Consider the following 18,127-nt stretch of genomic DNA (forward strand, 5'->3'; position numbering starts at 1 on the left):
TTAGAACTTCTTTAAAATTTGTATCTGATCGATACTCTTGTAAGAATATTTTTAAGTTTTCGATAGATTGTAAAGCAAGTGTAATGTTCATATTTTTGTCTTGAAGCATTTTACTCACAGGGTTTATTCTGTTAAGTAAATCATGCCAAGTTATAAGAGAGCAAATAAATGTGTAGTCCTTTATTTTAGCACATAATGTTTAAAATTTCAAAATGTGCATCATAAATTTCTCCTAACTGATATCGTAGAGGGCGGATTGCATTAATTTTACTTTCCCATCGCGTTTCTGATGGCTGTTTCAATGTTAAATTTTTTACGAACTTTAAAAGGATTGCCCAACGTTTGTAAGAGAATGAAAAGAAATTGTATATTTCTTGAATAATTGCAAAGAAACTAATTGTATCTGCATTCACTTTGGCTGCATCGTTAATGATTAAATTTAGAGTATGAGCAGCACATGACACAAAAAAAGCTCGAGGATTTTTGTTCGAAAGCAAATTTTGGAGCCCATATTTTTTCTTTTTCATATTTGCCCCATTGTCATACCCTTGACCTCGCATGTCTTCAATGGGAATGTTCCATTTTCCCAGTTGTTCCATTATTGTTGCACATAAACCACGTCCTGTGGAATCTGATATATCTGCAAAACCTAAAAAGTTTTCTCTGATCTTGACAATTCCATTGTCACAGAAAACAAAGCGAATAATAATGGTCATTTGTTCTGTTTTACTTGCATTAGGTATGCAGTCTAAAATTATGGAATAATAGTTAGATTTGCGAATTGATAATAAAATTGTATTATCATCAATTCGCAAATCTAAATATTATTCCATAATTTTATCCCTTATTGCGTTACTTAAAGTTTCCAATATTTCATTTTAAAAAATCGATAGGGTTAAAAGGCCTCGCCTACTCCATATAAGGGAATAAAAGGCGTTAGCTGATTTATTATTATTTTTTATTTCATTTTGACTGTCTTTACTCAAACAGTGTACCCTATTGTTTCGTTCTAGGGCACTTTAAACATGATTTTCCATAACGGGATCAAACATAGCAAACAGTTCGACTAATTTTAAAAAATTGCCGTTATTCCTTTCATATAATTTATCAGGTGATCCGCGAAAAGCTAAATTTCGACTACCAAGGAATTTTATAATTTCAATCATGCGTTCTAAAACACTCGATCATTGTTTCTTTTCCATTTCATACATGCTTTGAGTCTGGAAATCAATAGTAGTTTGTTTTTTTAAATTTTTATCAAGTTCCTTCCATTTTAAGAGATTTTTCATGTGAGTTAAACTAGTCTCATGTCTATGTAAAGATGTACTTACATTTCTCCAATCGTTATAACCTTCTACAAGTCTCACGGTGATTCAGTCGGTGCGACAAGTTTGCAACAAAAGCAAAAAACAGAATGTAAAGTTTCGGAATAAATGAACCATATTCTTGGCAAGAGCTCCCGTTTTCCATTTTTATATTATAATACGTGTCGCCAAATTTACGACCATTTGTATCTCTGGGATATATTATATTTTTATTTTGAACAGAGCCCATTTCAATTAAAACAAATCATAATTTTTCATCAATATTTCCCCATTCACCTGGATCTTCTAAATTTACAGATACTAACAATGTGTTATTTTCGTGGTCAACGACTAAATCCTAACTATTTTTCACTTAAATCATGTTCAATTATCTTGTTCAATAGTTGCAATAGTACTTTCATGCAAAGTGGATGATGTGCACGGTTCTTAGACTCTGATTTCTGATGTATCGAGTTGGTTACAATCTGCATCAGAATATTTTAATATTTTAACAAATTTATTAAGCGCCCAGTTTGTTTCTTAATATCTGCTTCTTTCGCAACATGACGCTTACGATTTTGTGCACCGAATAACTTTTTTTAAGTTTTGATTCCATTTCTATTTTATACCCACAAGAAATTATTACACAACACGACACAGAGACGAAATAATAGTCGGCACTGCGCTACTGTCAGTAGCCTACTGAGATGTGTACCATATGACTGGTCAACTAGCAACAAATGTTTTTTACGAAAATTCGTTTCTGTGCATGAAAACCGTTCACCGTTTCACTTTAGATAGATTGCAGTAGACACAACATTCTGCAGGCAGCCATTTAGCCTGCTCTAGATGCAAAATTTTAAATAGCTGGCTGATCAAAGAGGCGGCAATATACTTTTTTTTTTTTTTTAATTCAGTGTATCCAGCCTTATTTATTTTAATATTGATCATTCTAAGAATTTTTTGTTTTTATGATAAAAATTTTGTTTCTTAAAAATTAACTTATGAACCATTCCCTGGCGGCGGCGCCCCCATCGTAGCAGCGCCCGCATGCCCGCTTCCGTCGATCCTGATTATTGGGTACATGTCCTGAGGCGTGTCATAGCTGTTATTCGTACGTTAGCTGAACGTGGCTTGGCTTTTCGAGGAACAGAAGAAAGATTTGGATCATTGCAAAATGGGAATTTTTTAGGGCTGCTTGAGCTCATAAGTCAGTTTGATCCATTTTTAGTAGGTCACATTGCGAAATATGAAAATTGTGGCAAAGGAAATCCTTATCTGTCCAAAGCCACCTGTGAGGAACTCATTCAACTGATGGCTCAATAGGTCCACGTGCTTATTGTTGATGAAGTAAAATCTTCTGGTTATATTAGTTTGTCAGTTGATTCAACACCAGATCTGTCACATATCGACCAGTTAAGTGTTGTACTTGGTACTTAAAAGATGGAAGCCTACTGAATGCTTTTTAACCTTTCTGGAAATGAAGAGCAATACTGGTGAGGAAATGGCAAATCAGGTGCTGCAGTACTTACGTAAAGTTTGTCAGCTAAACTTTTCAAAATGTAGGGGTCAGTCTTATGACAACGCTGCTAACATGTCTGGGCGTTATAAGGGGATGCAGCAAAAAATGTTAGAAACAAACAAGTTTGCTATATATTTGCCCTGTGCAGCTCATTCACTAAATTCGGTAGGCCGAAGTGCTGTTGACTGCTGTCAAGAGGCGGTTAATTTCTTCTCTACAGTGCGGTTGCTCTATACCTTTTTTTCAGCCTCAACCAGCCGGTGGACAATTCTTAAAGGTTGTATTGGAAATGAAAATGTCTTAAAATCCCTAGCATGTGCCTACCATTTCCATGGTAGGCACATGCTATGGCAACAGCAGCAATTCTGAAATCTTTCCTTCAAATTTTAGAAGCGTTAGACTGTATAGCCAAAGACCAGTCACAAAAGGGAGACACTACAAGAGAAGTAGATAATATTGCAAATAAGATGCAAGAGCTAGAATTCGTTTTTATGTTGAATTTTTGGGATGAGATTTTTGCAAAATTTTCATGGAGCAAGCCAAGTTCTTCAGAATGAGGATGTCAACTTAAAAACATGTGCAGATCTGTATGGATCATTAGCTGACCAATTGTGCACTTCACGAAATGAATTTGAAAGATATGAAGCAGCTACAAAGGAAGGGCTACCAGATGTTGATTACAAGGCAGCTCAAACTCACAAACGTTTCAGAAAGAAGGCACCCAATGACGGAGATGCGCCAGAAGTATATCTGAATGCTAGAGATAAATTTCGTATCACCACCTTTTACACAATTGTTGACAAACTTGAAACTCATATCAGAGAGATTTTCTTTTCAAACTGATGTGCCACATAATGCTACTCCAGTGACTTCATCATCGACTGAAATTGAAAGATATTCTCAGTGTTGTCAAAAGCTGATTGATGCTTACCCAGAGGACTTGAACAGTAATTTCTCAGCTGAGCAACACGCAAAATATTATTTACAGTGCTTCTTTTGTTTGTTTTTATGTGCCTGCTTTACAAAGTCGTACTCTAATCTGAGCAAGAGGAACAAATGTTAAATGGTTACAGAAGTAACAGGGTTCTAGAGTTAATTAATTCACTGTGATAACTTAAAGTTCTGGCTAAAGACTCTGGTGGAGATGCACAGGTCATCAGTAGATTTCTTTATAGCTAAGAAACAATTAAATTAGGAATAAAGATTAAGCAAAGACAATGCTTATGTTTGCATGTTGTAGTTTCCCTAATTCATATATGGAAAATACTCCGAGGTCCAGATGTGAAGAAAAGAGTAGCTAAGGAACAGTTGGAATGACTTATCCAATATGAGTGTAATGTAACCCTCTTGAAAGATCCTAATGCACAGTTGGTAGAAGTTAGGCTAGGAATGGAAGGGGAGGAAATGGGATTATTTAATTCGGGTAAAAAGAAATGAAGAGCAAAAATTATTCGACTTTTGGGTGAAAAATTATTGCAAAATTGGGAAGTTGGTTCGAAAAGAGACAGAGAGAATTACAAGGTATAGATCGGATAGTGGGAAAAAATCCATATCTAATTACTTTATCCATGATAGTAGTAGGAAATCATATAGGAAAGTTATGGACAGCAGAGATTAGCCATATATATTAGAAAAGATGGATATTATAGTCTTGTTTTTGACACCTTCCAGGTAGACAGATCTATGGAAAAATAAGGTGGCAAAGAAAACAGAAAATTTAAACTGTTCATACTGAAACGGACTGATATTAGGCAACAGTTTCATACTTAATTTTGGTCCGATGCTAATATGGTAACGACAATTAGCATATATGATGAATGAGAGAAATTTTCAGATAATGGTTAGAACAGCAGAAGAGATTAATTCATTGATTGTTGTGTGCGCGCACACAATCAATCAATGAATTAATTTTAATTATGTTCTAGTTCTGCGCGCGCGGAACTTGAATATAATTAAAATTTATTAAACAACAGGGCGAATGTCGACAGATTCTATATCCTATATGACAATCAATCACTCAAAGAAAATAGTTAAGTTAAATGATTTTAAATAAAGAGCCAAAAGTTTCATCCTGGGAAAAAATAAAAAATAAACTCGTGGGCTGCGTTCATGTCTTCTAAGCAGTGCAAACCAAAGCAACTTCCATGTCAAGGGTTATATTTCCACAAATGCTCAGGAAAATTGTGCTGTTCTTGCTCATCTGCGTTTCATCTTTACGATAACATCACTTGACAGTTGATCGTGGCAGCTGTGACAAAGCAAATATTTTCCCAAACTGAGTTGTTACAATGGTGGCATCCTATCATAGTGTCATGCAGAAAGTTACTGAGCTCTTTAGTCGGGTTCATTTTGTTTGTCGATGAAAACTGCAAGAACTACACAGTACTTCCTTTTATACTTGAAGTGTGGTTGTAATGTATACATGCATATCCACTACCACAAACAGGTGTCGAATATTACATGACAGCTCCAAGGACTCATTGCAGGTTACTCCACACAATCTACTTCTGTGCAACGCTACCATTAAACAGCACGCCATCCACCCACTAAAGGATATAAACCTATAGTACATTAGTACTATAGATTTTTTCTTTAATTTATTTTTAATATTTTAAAATTAATTTTGCCTAATTTAAGAAACCGAGTTCTAGAAGCCAAACATCGAACTTTTTGAAACCACTTCAGCCACCAATAACCGGTGGGTCTCACATAGGACGATAAAATTTATCTCCAACCTAAAACAATCAGAAACATGCCTATGACGAGGTTCACATCCAGGCTGTTGGACAGCCAAGCAGATAACCAGGGTGGCAAGGTTTTCACGACTGTATATCGCATTTGGAACCAAATGCAACTTGGTTGCATTTGGTTCCAAAAGCGCTAGGCCGCCCAAAGAAAACCGTCCTGAGTTCAAATCTAGTCGCCGATACTCCCTATAGGCAATAAAACGTGTTAGCGGATTTGATTTATATAGTGCTAGGGATCACGAGATCGGAGTAAGTTGTCTATTATCTTCCTGAATGCCTTGGACCAGTTGTCTGTGATGGTAAAAAAATAGAATTGGCTGCCAGACATAATCCTGTTGCATGTCCAGTAAGCTCTCTGCAGCATAGAAATTGATCCACTATTTCGTTTTCATTAATGACATGAAAAAATCCTAGTATATGCATGAGCTTTACCGTTAATGTCAGTGGACTCGTCAATTTGTAAAGCAAAATGTTGTTTGGAAAGTTTATTGGTAACTGGTTTTTTCAATATCATCTGACATATCTTTAATTTTATTTTTTATTGTATCATTCAAATGAGGAATTTTCATAATTTCATTTTTTGCTTCGTCGCCAAACAAAGTTTACTATTTCAAAACATCCTGGTAAAATAAGAGACTCTGTTATAGTGTGTGGTTTTAATTTTACAGCAATTAATTCAGCTACCTTATATAATGCAAGTTGTGCCTTATCGGAAATTTTAAGTCTTTTCAAACTATTTTACTTGATTAACTTGCATGTCCAATCTCTTGAAATAATCTTCAGTTTTTGAAACAAGATTGGCGTAGTAAAGTGGAGCTTCAACTTAGCAGGAACCATTGTTATTGGATAGTCCCCCCCCCCCCCGCATACAAGATACTGGGGAATAGGACATTCTTCCTCACTGGTCCATGTAAACCGCAACTTAAATATTAGTCCGAATATTGTCTATTAATTTTTCTTATTTTACTACATATAATACTGTCTTCTGTATGAGACATATTTGCAGCAACGTCATTACTACTATTACTTCCAGTTGTACTTTCCCCATCATTAATATTTGCCTTAGAATCACGTTTTCGTTTAATAATACATTTATCCATTGTATATTACTATGATGTTAGAAAACCACAACCAAATACACATTAAAAATGGATGGTGCGATTTTACAATGTCGGACAACACACAAACCAAATACACATTAAAAATGGACTGTGTGCTATTACTATGTTACACAACACACAAACCAAACACACATCACTGAATGACTGTAAAAGAGACTCCTCTCTGATCCTCCTGCAAACACATGACCTATAAACAATATTCTATTGTCTTCTAACAACTGAAGACTGCTAGCAGTCTTCAGTTGTTAGGATCAGAGTAGCCAATTACACTCAGAACTGTGTCATGTGACATCTTTCGATGGCAGAACACTTGTAACCAGTTCGCAGAACACAAGTGTTCTGGGGAACACCGGTTAAGAACCACTGCCCTAGATAGAACACATGCCTTTAAAGAACACCTAGTGAAAGTAGATCAGAAAAATAAAAACTTGTAATAACATAATTCAGAAGCTGACTGGTTCAACTTGCAGTGAAGATGTTGAAGACGCTTTGGCCTTGGTTTATTCAAATACAGAGTACTGCTCACCAGTATGGCTCAACAATGTTCATACTTCTGAGGTGAACATTCAACTTAATCAATGAAAATAATAACAGGAACTATAAGATTTACACATTGCAAATCTTATTAATTCCTGTTATCATTGGCTCCTTATCATCAGTAAATTGCACCTCCCAACTTACGAACAAAAGCAGTTCTTGCTAGATTCTGGACAAATTTAACAAAAACATTAACCTACATATCCATGAAAACATACAAAATCCTTCCACAAGGAAAAAGAAATCCTAGTCAGAAACAGCAAAGGAATTAATAGGTGAATCTTTCAACTTGACTGATAAGATGCAAAGATGAATGGCTCCAACACTATAACAATCCCAGATTAGCCATATCAAACGTTACATCTAAACTACCTGGATTTGGACTACCATGTCATCTTTGGACAACCTCAAAATGCATTAAAACTGGTCATGACAGATATAAACACATTTACATAAATGGAAATCAACCAACTGCTGCTTGTGACTGCAGTTATCACTCTCAAACTATTGACCATATTTTACTGGACTGACTGATATATACTGATAGGGTACTATACAAGATAAAAATAATGTTAGACGAAAGCTATAAACTGGATTGAAAAACTGAAAATTGCTTTGTAAAACTTTCTTTTATGTGGCTTTAATTATCATACATCTGTTACGTTGGTGTATTATGCTTCTCCTTGTACTTTACCATCATACGATAAATAAACTAAAATACTCTGGATTAGAGATGGATGGTGAAAGTTTTTCCACTTTCATGGTTATACTATAAATTAAAGATGCCAAGAAATTATATTCTTGGTTTAATCCTTTATCTGAGTGTAAACAAACAAAGTTTGTATGTGAAGTAAGTTCACAACTGGGAAACTTGTATATAGAGGCTAATGACTTCACATCACTTGCCTTAGTATCCCATAACGCAAAAGTACATATACTTAGACATGTACATCCTCTGTCCAAAAAGAAACTGAACTTTTCGAAAATAGAAGAAACTATTGGTACCTGTTTTATCTTTTTGTTGTCGGAAGCGGCAACCGTCATTAGTGTTGTCTCAACTGTTTATGACATTTGTTTCATTAGAAGCCGAGTTATAGTGCCAAAAGTGACAGTGTGTTTTGATGAACGGTCGGTAGTCACGATATTCATGCCGTACACGACGAATTCTCGCTATCAAACAATCGCTTCAAAACTTAGATATAAACCTCACCATTGACCGTTTGGCCAGGCGGAATGAATTCTTTGTGGATAATTCCCTTGGAATCGTAGAAACAAATAAGCATTGTCTTTACTTTTGACTTCTCCAAGCGACTTTTTTCCGCATGCCCCTCTTCTAGTGGTCTCCACTCAGCACTGTTTCGGGCTCATACTCAAAACACCAGGGTTTTGTAACAGTAACGATCGTTTCAAGGAAATTTGAGTACTAATGAGCGGTTTTAATGAGGTCCTTGCAGTGTTCAATTCGATATGTTTTTTGGTCGTCGGTCAACTTGTGGGGAACACATCGCGAATTCATTTTACGAAGGCCCAAACTCTCGGTCAAAATGTTGTGCACAGTTGATTTTGGAATCCCCAATTCATCTTCAATCAATCTCACGGTTTTCTTTCATGAAATGAAGCACTTTTTTGGTTAACTTCGCTTGTCCATTTTCTGGCCAGCCCAGCTTTTCGTCGCCCTCAAGCGTCTCACTACCACTTTGAAATCGCTTCAAGTACTCGTAAACTTGAGTACGGGATAAGCATTCATCACCGTATGCTTTTTGGTATAACTTTTACCAAGTTTAATACAAACGTCAATCGCAGCTCTCTGTTTGAAACTCATTTTCCGACCGCTTGTCAAAACACACTGTCACTTTGTATAGCTTGTATCAAATGTAATGGAGATCCCTGTTTTTTCATTATATTCCATAGTTTTCCTCTGTGTATTTAACAAATACACAGAGTTGAAAAGCTCTGTTGAAAGCTTTGTCGTAATCTGTAAAGGCCACATTAGTCTCATTGTTACACACAAATATTGTCTATACATAATCTTCCATGTCTGAAACCCAGTGGCAGCTCGTGGGGGGTATTGCAACTTTCGAAATATTGTACACACTTAAGTACAGTGAATACGTATTTGGATAAAATATCAAAATTATAGTAAAAATTAAAAAAAATAAATATGAAAAAATATTGTTTATTATCGATAAAATTATACAGTTTGGTATAATTCAAAATTACTTAAAAATAAAATCCATTCCTGTTACCAATTTTTTTTTTTTTTTAATTTATATATCGAGAAAAATTGGGGGTGCTGCAGTTCCACAGTGCCTATGCATGAGATGCCTCTGCTGAAACCATTTTGTTCCTCTGAAGGTAGATTGTTTGCAATACTCCTAGTTTATTCAGGTGTTGAAAGTTTTTCAACTTGGTTATACTATAAATTAAAAATGCCAAAAAATTATATTCTTGCCTTAATCCTTTATCCAAGTATAAGCAAACAAAGTTTGTGTGTGAAGTAATTTCACAATTGGGCAACTCATATATATATATATATATATATATATATATGAGGTTAATGACTTCACATCACGTGGCTTAGTATCCAATAATGCAAAGCACATATCCTTACAGACATGTATAATGCTATGCATTATGGGAAGGGCACTACCCAGACCAGTTTCGACCTTTGACTCATCAGTGGGAGCCATACCCAGATGTGACACCAAGGCTGAAGTAATATTTCCATAAATAAGTAGCCTAAAGATTTCACACCTTATTACTAAAATACTGTGGATTAGAGACTGCTTACACTTGGATAAAGGATTAAACCAAGAATATAATTTCTTGGCACCTATAATTTAGAGTATAACCAAGTGGGAAAACTTTCAACATCTATCTCTAATCCAGAGTATTTAACCATTAAGCCATCTAATCTGGTTGATTTGTCTATTTTCTGATACCTTTATTCCTTCTATACCAGTATTGATTTCTCATTATTTTCTGTTATTAAATTTGGATTGTGCCATAAATACTTATACTGTTCCATTGTTTCTCTTGCATTATGTTGATTTGTGCTGTACCACTTTCATTTAATTTCCTTAATATTTTGTAGGCTAGGTCTCACCTTCCATGTATGACTTCTATTTTATTAATGAATCTGTCCCAAGAATCTTGATGAGCTTTCTGTACTATGGTTTTGAGCTTTTTTGTGTGTGTGTGTGTATTTCTTCTGTTTCCTTTGAACGTTTTTGAAGGAGGTGATTTGTATGGCACTTATTTTACTTTTATTACATTTTCTATATCTGTGATCCAAATTTTTAATGTTTTTCTTTTTAATATTTTATTTTTCTTTCCAAGTGCTTTAGAAGCTTCTTTATGGATAATACTTATTAAAGGTTTCCATTCTTCTTCTATATCTTCACTTAAACTTTAATTCTCCATCCAACATAACCTCCCAGGTGTCTAGCTTCGCTGACCATTGTAAGGAATTTCAATTGTTACAATATCAGCAATGTCCCTGATCCAAAATGCATACACTTCCATTTGAAAACAAACTGACACACATGCCCATAGAATTAGCCCCTTCAAGTCAGATGCAGAGATTTTTATCATCTTTTAACACTCGTCCCAACATAGCATTATCAGCAAATAACTAGATATACATTCCATATTATTATTATCCATGGAGTCAAAAGAATCAGAGGGAGGTCCCTCCTAGGAAACACAGTCTATCATAAAACTCCTTAAGCGCATTGACCCTTCTCGCTCCCACCATTCCATCAGGCAACGCATTCCATGGTTCAACCACCCTCCATGCAAAGAAACCACTCCTCACCCTCTTTCTCACAGTTTCCTTTCGTAACTTTCAGGGATGACCCCTTGTCATGACTCCTTCCCGCTGTTCAACCAAACAAAAGAACTCCCTAGTGTCAACCCTGTAACCAACTCTCAACAGTTTAAAAGTCTCAATCATATCACCTCTCCTTCTATCCACCAAACTCTGCAGTCCAAACTCCCTCAGCCGATCCTCATAATTAACATTGTACAGTCCTGAAACCATCTTTGTTATCTGCCTCTGTACCCTTTTCACAGTTAATTTATCCCTTTCAAATCCTGGGGACCAGATCTGAGAACAATAGTCTAAGTGTGGTCTGATCAGAGTCTTATACAATGGAATGATAACCCTTTTATCTCTGCAGGTCAGTGTCCTTCTCATTATTGCAGCAATTCTCTGTGTTACCTTCACTACCTTTGTAATATGTCCCCTAAATTTCAGGTTTCTATCAATCATCAACCCCAGATCGAGTCTCCCCTACTTCCTCTAGTTTAACTCCTCCCATAGAGTATGCAGCGTACTATGTGTCCCAAACCTCAAGACCTTACATTTTGCTGCATTAAACTGACACCCCATTCATTTGCCCTTCTATCTAGCTTATTCAAATCCTCTTGCAGGGCTACCACATCTGCACTATTACTAATAACCCTTACCAGCTTCGCATCATCTGCAAACAACTGAATATTTCCTTGCAGTCCACGGACAATGTCATTAATATAAAGGTTAAACAATATAGGTTCCAGTACTGTGCCCTGTAGAACCCCACTTGTAACCTTCTGCCTCTTTGATATTGCTCCACCATACACAACTCTCTGATACCTATCGGACAGCCAAGACTGAATCCAGTTGACCAATCTGACATCCAGACCCATGTGCTGCAACTTAAATATCAGCTTATCATGTGGCACCCTGTCAAATGCCTTTGCTAAATCTAGGAAAATGGCAGTATATGCCTTTCCCTCATCTAATGCACGTGTAACTTTATTATAAAAGGCTAGCATATTGCTAAAACAAGAGCAACCCTTCACAAATCTATGTTGACTCTCACAGATAACATTACCCTCATCTGCCCAATGCTGTATACAGTCCCTCACTACTTTCTCCAAGATCTTACTAACTACTGATGATACACAAACTGGCCTTAGACACTTCCAGTTTGCTACTGCCCTTATGTAATGGCACTATCTTACCTTCCTTCCATTCCATGGGCACCTTTCTCGCAGCCAGACCTTCATTGAAAAGCCAGGTCAAAGGCACTGTTAGTTCCCTAGCACATTCTCTCAAACTTGTGGTGAAATACCATAATTCCACTATTTCCTGTGCATCAGTCACTCTATTCCCATTTTTATTCCACAATGTCATTCTTCCAGAGTCATTTCTCCTCCTACTGACCACATAACTTAAAAATTCCCTACGATTTTCCTTGGATCTAAGAGCCAATCTTTTCTCATATTCCAGTTTCGCCTTCCTTACCATACTAGTCACTCTCCTGGCCTGTGTCTTATATTCTTCATGCATCTTCTCTTCACCTGTCTCCTTATATCTCTTCCATGGTCTCTTTTTCGCATGCAGTTCTTATTTAATATTGTTTGTCATCCACTTTACTCCAAATTGTGTCATCATCTTCACTAGTGGAATACAGTTTTCCATTGCTGATAACAAATATTCCTTCACAATTTCCCAAGCACAAATGATATCCCAGCCTTCCAATTCCTCCCTCCACGAAACTTCTCCAAGTTGATGTCTAAGACTATTATAATCACCTGCTTTATAATTCCACATACGTTCCCGTCTCTTTGATGCTCCTGCATGTCTATTCATTTTCGAAGTCAAAACCATATGGTCACTCTCTCCAACTGGTGGGAGAGATGTCATCTCAGTTATTATCAACTCTTCTGATGCTATAACCAAATCCAAAACTCTTGAACCTCTTGTTCCCTCTGTTACATGTTGCTTAAGACATTTGTTCCTCAAGAATTCTAGAAATTCCATTCCTTTATTGCTACATGCATCTTCCTCTCCCCAATTTATACTGCTGTGGTTAAAATCTCCCATAACAATCATTCTTCTTGCACTTTCCATGCTCAACTGTCTCAACATCTCCTGGTCCCCACCCTCTGTGCTCCTTGGTCTGCAGAAATACCCCACTAAATATCCTGTCTTGCCCACCATATGCTTTCAAAATCATTAGTGTCACAGTCTTCCAAAGCCTCCACTCTTAGAGGACATAGGTTGTCACTTATCATAAGCAGTACTCCACCACCATGCTTTCCCTTCCTTTCCTGCCAAAAAATGCTGTACCCAGCAACTTCTATTCCTGTTATTATATCCTCTTCTGTCAACCATGTCTCGGTGATCCCAATAATCTTTGGCCAGGCTGATGCTATCAGTGCCATCAATTCCTCTCCCTTATTCCGAATACTCTTGGCATTAGTATAAAGCATAAAAATGTTTCTATACCCAGCATTATCCCCTCTAGATTCCATTGGGCTCAGCATTACCTGATGTCGTCCCCCTTTTCCCAAGTACCAATTCCCACAAGAGACCACCCCTGCTACCATCCACACTGGTACACACTGACTCGTTCAGAACAGCAATCTCTCCAGATACCTACATCCTTCCTCATTCAAATGCAAGCAGTCTCTCGTATACAATTCCTTTCTGTTCTCAAATGCACTCCAAGCATCCGCATATTCCAATCCCCTCTTCTGACACATTCTCACCATTATGCCATTCATTATCAACGCTCTTCTGCTCAGCTCTTCACTATCATACCTAGGCAACACACACACACACACTATCTTTCCTCTCTCTGTCTTCTTTTATACACCCTCAAGCAAGAATCTCATATTTCACCCTGCCCTACTTACATTACCACTCAAGTCATTTGTTCCTACCATCACAATCATCTCATCCACCTTTTCACCTCTCTTATTTGCCATAGCCACACTTTCTATCGTTCCTCCTGGCAAACACTACTCACGCATCCTATCTGGAACACCATGGATCATTGAGTCCCCATATCATTAATATATAAGTTAAGCAACAATTATTATTGCTTATAATAGGCAAGTACAGAACCTGATATAACACTTATCACTCTCATCCTCTTACATCACTATACATCACTTTCTGATATTATTACGGGCGACTCCAGGGGAGTTCTTAGACTCGTCGAGGGAGGCCCTAAACATCATGTCCATACAACTATTCGACATTCTCACAGAATCTATCATACCTTTCCTTGAATTCATTCACTGTCATAGCACCCACAACAGACTCTGGCAGCTTATTTCACTCATTTACCACTCTAAAAGTAAAGAACCCAGCTGTAACACCCTTGCTAACCACACTCTTGCCCAGCTTCCATAGATGTCCCCTAGTTCTCCCACCACCAGTCCTGATCTCAAAAATATTTTCTGAATTAATCCTATAGAAACCCTTCAGCAATTTGAATGTCTCAATCATATCTCCCCTTTTCTGTCTATCAACTAATTTCTGCAACCCACAAATCATCAACCTGTTCTCATAAGGTTCATTCCATAGACCTGCTATCATCTTGGTCACTCGCATCTGGATCCTCTCAACCTCCCCCCATCAAGAAGAAACCTAGGTGATCAAATCTGGGCACAGTAGTCGAGATGAGGTCTTATCAAGGCTCGGTACAGAGGAACAATAACTTGTTTGTCTCTGCTCGTCAAAGTATTTTTCAACAACCAAGTGATTTGATGAGCTGATTTCGCCACTTTTGCAATGTGCTCCCTAAACTTCATATCCCTATCCACCAACACTCCCAAGTCCCTGGCCTCATCAATCTCCTGGAGTACAGTTCCACCAATGTGGTATACTGCTGCTAATCTTTTCACACCGAGATGCATAACCTTACATTTTGTCACATTAAATTGACATCCATTCTCCTTAGCCCAGGACTCCAATCTATCCAAATCGTCCTGCAAGATTTTGACATCATGTGCATTCACTATTGCCCTACCCAACTTTGCATCATCAGCAAACAAATGAACTGTTCCCCTTAGATCCTTCCCTATATCGTTAATGAACAAATTAAACAGCAGTGGTCCAAGAACAGAACCCTGTAGCACACCATTAGTCACAGGCTGTCTTTTGGACTCTACTCCTGAATAAACTACTCTCTGATATCTCTCCATCAACCACCCACCTATCCATCTCACCAACCCTATATCCATTCCCATATGTTGCAGTTTACGGATTAGAATTTCATGTGGTATCCTGTCAAAGGCCTTAGCTAGGTCCAGCAGTATCACTATAAACCCATTACCCTTATCCAGTTCGGCCATCACTGGTTATAAAACTTGAGCAAGTTACTGAGACATGATCTACCCTTCACAAAGCCATGCTATCCCCCGAACAGTATCTCATTTTCATCAATCCATTCCTGTATTTTTCCCCTTGACTACTTTCTCCAAGACCTTGACAATGACTCCTGATCAGTCGGTAATTTGCAACAGTAGTCTTGGATCCTCCTTTATGCAGTGGAACTATTTTCTCCTCTTTCCACACCTTCGGACTAAACCAGACCCGAGAGTTAGATTAAACAACATGGTCAAGGGCACTGATAATTCTTTGGCCGCTTCACGTAAGACCCGTGCCGGTATACCATCCAATCCCACAGATGTATTGACATTGAGGTTCTATAATAGACTATTCACCTTCACTTCATTCATCACAATTCCCGTATAAACTAATGGTTCCTTCATTCTTTCAATGTCACCACCTGGATGATACACTCTTGCAAAGTGCTCGCTCAGTAATTCCACTATATCGTCTGATTCAGTGACCTTACCATCGGCATTCCTTAAAATCATTCTGCCATGTACAGTTTTTTTTTTTTTTTTGCTTGTAGCATATTGAAAGAACTGTTTGGGATTCTCTTTAGCTTCATAGCTAGTTTCCTTTCATAATCCGCTCTTGCTTTTTTTTTACCACACACGTTACCCTTCTGGCCTGCGCTTTATACCGTTTGTGTGCCTGCAGGTCATCTTTCTCTTTAAATTCCCTCCACATATGTTTCATAGTCAGTCATTTTTCTATATATATCATGTCTATTTTGCAAACACATCAGTTTGAATTTATATAACAGCTTTGTATGTGGAATACAGTCAAAATGAAGAATCATAGTAGAGGAGTCTGCTTCACTGTGACCAAAAATGCCATAAGAGAATTTCATGATGAGCAAGCAATAAGACCATCCCCCCACCCCCAATTTAAATTATCTAAATGTAGCTTTATGTTGCTATTATAATGATCAAGTACACATACAATGCACTAATAAAGAATAAGTAAAAAAATGCTTTGGTAACCTAACACCTTTTTCAAGAAAGTATGTATGTTACACACAGTAATATATTATACTTTATTTTGTTTTTAAATTTAACAAAAAATTAAATGAAATGTGTTATATGGAAAACATTTATTTAATGGTTCCCATAAAACACATAACTCAAAAACATGAAATATAAATTAGCACAAACATAACTATCTATTGCATTTTAATTGAAAAAAAAACTTAAAAATTATAAGAAAATTTAAATGAAAAAATGTTTCCTGTTCTCAAACCAAATGCAATTCCGCCTATCTATGGGATTGCAAGTCATTAACTCAAACAGTGCTCACCTTCAGTAAGATAGGTGAGGGATGCTCCAAACAAGAAAATTTTATGGGGTGAAGTTCTTCAGTTACGTTAATAGTTTCTTGTGGGGGGGGGGTACAGTCACTACTTATTTTTTGAATGAGAAAGCCAGGGCACGTTCCCATTCTTTAGATGTTGTCATCAGGATGAATCAAACAGCAAAAAATGTTTAAATGCTTCATGTATTATTATCATCATCAACAGATCTCCATGGAGTCAAGAGACTCATCATGGGAGGTCCCACTCTCACATGCACAGCTCATCAAACCTTGACTTAAATGCATTCACTCTCCATGAACTCTTGACACTCTCAGGCAATGCATTCCAATCACCCATCCACCACTCTTGCAAAAAACTACTCCTCACCCCCACCTTATACAGCTTCCAGGAATAGCCTTTTGTTGTTCTTGTCTTCAAATATTCTAATGAAAAATGTCATCCATATTAATATGGTAATTACCCCTTACCAACTTATACGTCTCAATCATGTCTTCCCTCTTCCTTCTATTCACTAGGCTCTGTAATTTGCATTTTCTCAATCTGTCCTCATATTTCACATTCCAGAGACCAGAAACGAACTTAGTCAATCATCTCTGAACCCTTTCCAACATCTCATCATCCTTTTGAAAACCTGATGACCAAATCTGTGCAAAATAATCCATATATGGCCTGATCAAAGCTTTGGAAAATGGAATCAAAACATCCTTACTTCTATACATCTGTGTTCTTTGCATCATTCCCATAACCCATTGTGTTGTCCTCACAATTTTAGCAAAATTGTCCACAAAATTTTAAGTCCCTATCCATAATAACCCTCAGATCTTTCATTGCCTCTACCTCATTTAAAATATCCTCACCAATCCTATACTCTGCATCCCATCTTTGCTTCCCAAATTTTAAAACTTTGCAACATTAAACTGACATCCCAATACACTTGCCCAAACTAAAAAATAATAAAATAAAAAATTTAAGTAACAATACATATCCTTGTAAAGCAGCTAGCTACCTTCAGATGCATTTTAAAAATACAATAATGCAAAATAACAAAAGATACAAAAAAAAAAAAAAAAATCATAAAGGGATCCAGAAAACTAAAAAAAAAAAAAAATGCAACTAAGAATTTTGGATGTACTCTATTTGTGATAAGTGAAAGATTGAATGCCATCCAATATTGCATTAAGAAAACCACAAATAAAACAAACTAACTGCCTATTATAAGAATAGATTCTTATAATAGAAAGTCACTGTTTATTATTTTTCAATATATAACATCTGAAATGTTCTACACTGAACTGAACAAACACTGTGGTTCCACTTTAGGAAAAAAAAAAAGAACGAAATGATTTTTATGGCTAGTAAAGAGTTTAAGCAAGAACTTTGCAAAAGGGAATAAAAAGTTTATTCAACAACA

General features: G+C 36.7%; 1 protein-coding gene across 1 annotated transcript in view; it reads right to left on the reverse strand.

Annotated features, from left to right (window-relative positions):
- Positions 1–9,391: 9,391 nt before the first annotated feature.
- GABPI (zinc finger DHHC-type palmitoyltransferase GABPI) overlaps positions 9,392–18,127 on the reverse strand; it is a 281,497-nt gene continuing 272,761 nt past the window's right edge. Inside the window, exon 7 of the mRNA XM_090406034.1 lies at positions 9,392–9,647. Coding sequence (XP_090262160.1) covers positions 9,542–9,647 — 106 coding nt within the window. The 3' untranslated portion in view covers positions 9,392–9,541. The remainder of the gene's footprint in view (positions 9,648–18,127) is intronic.

This window comes from Typopeltis vanoorti, chromosome 16, assembly GCF_054136105.1.
Source record: "Typopeltis vanoorti isolate ZY-2024b chromosome 16, IOZ_Tvanoo_1.0, whole genome shotgun sequence".
Classification (NCBI taxonomy): domain Eukaryota; kingdom Metazoa; phylum Arthropoda; class Arachnida; order Uropygi; family Thelyphonidae; genus Typopeltis; species Typopeltis vanoorti.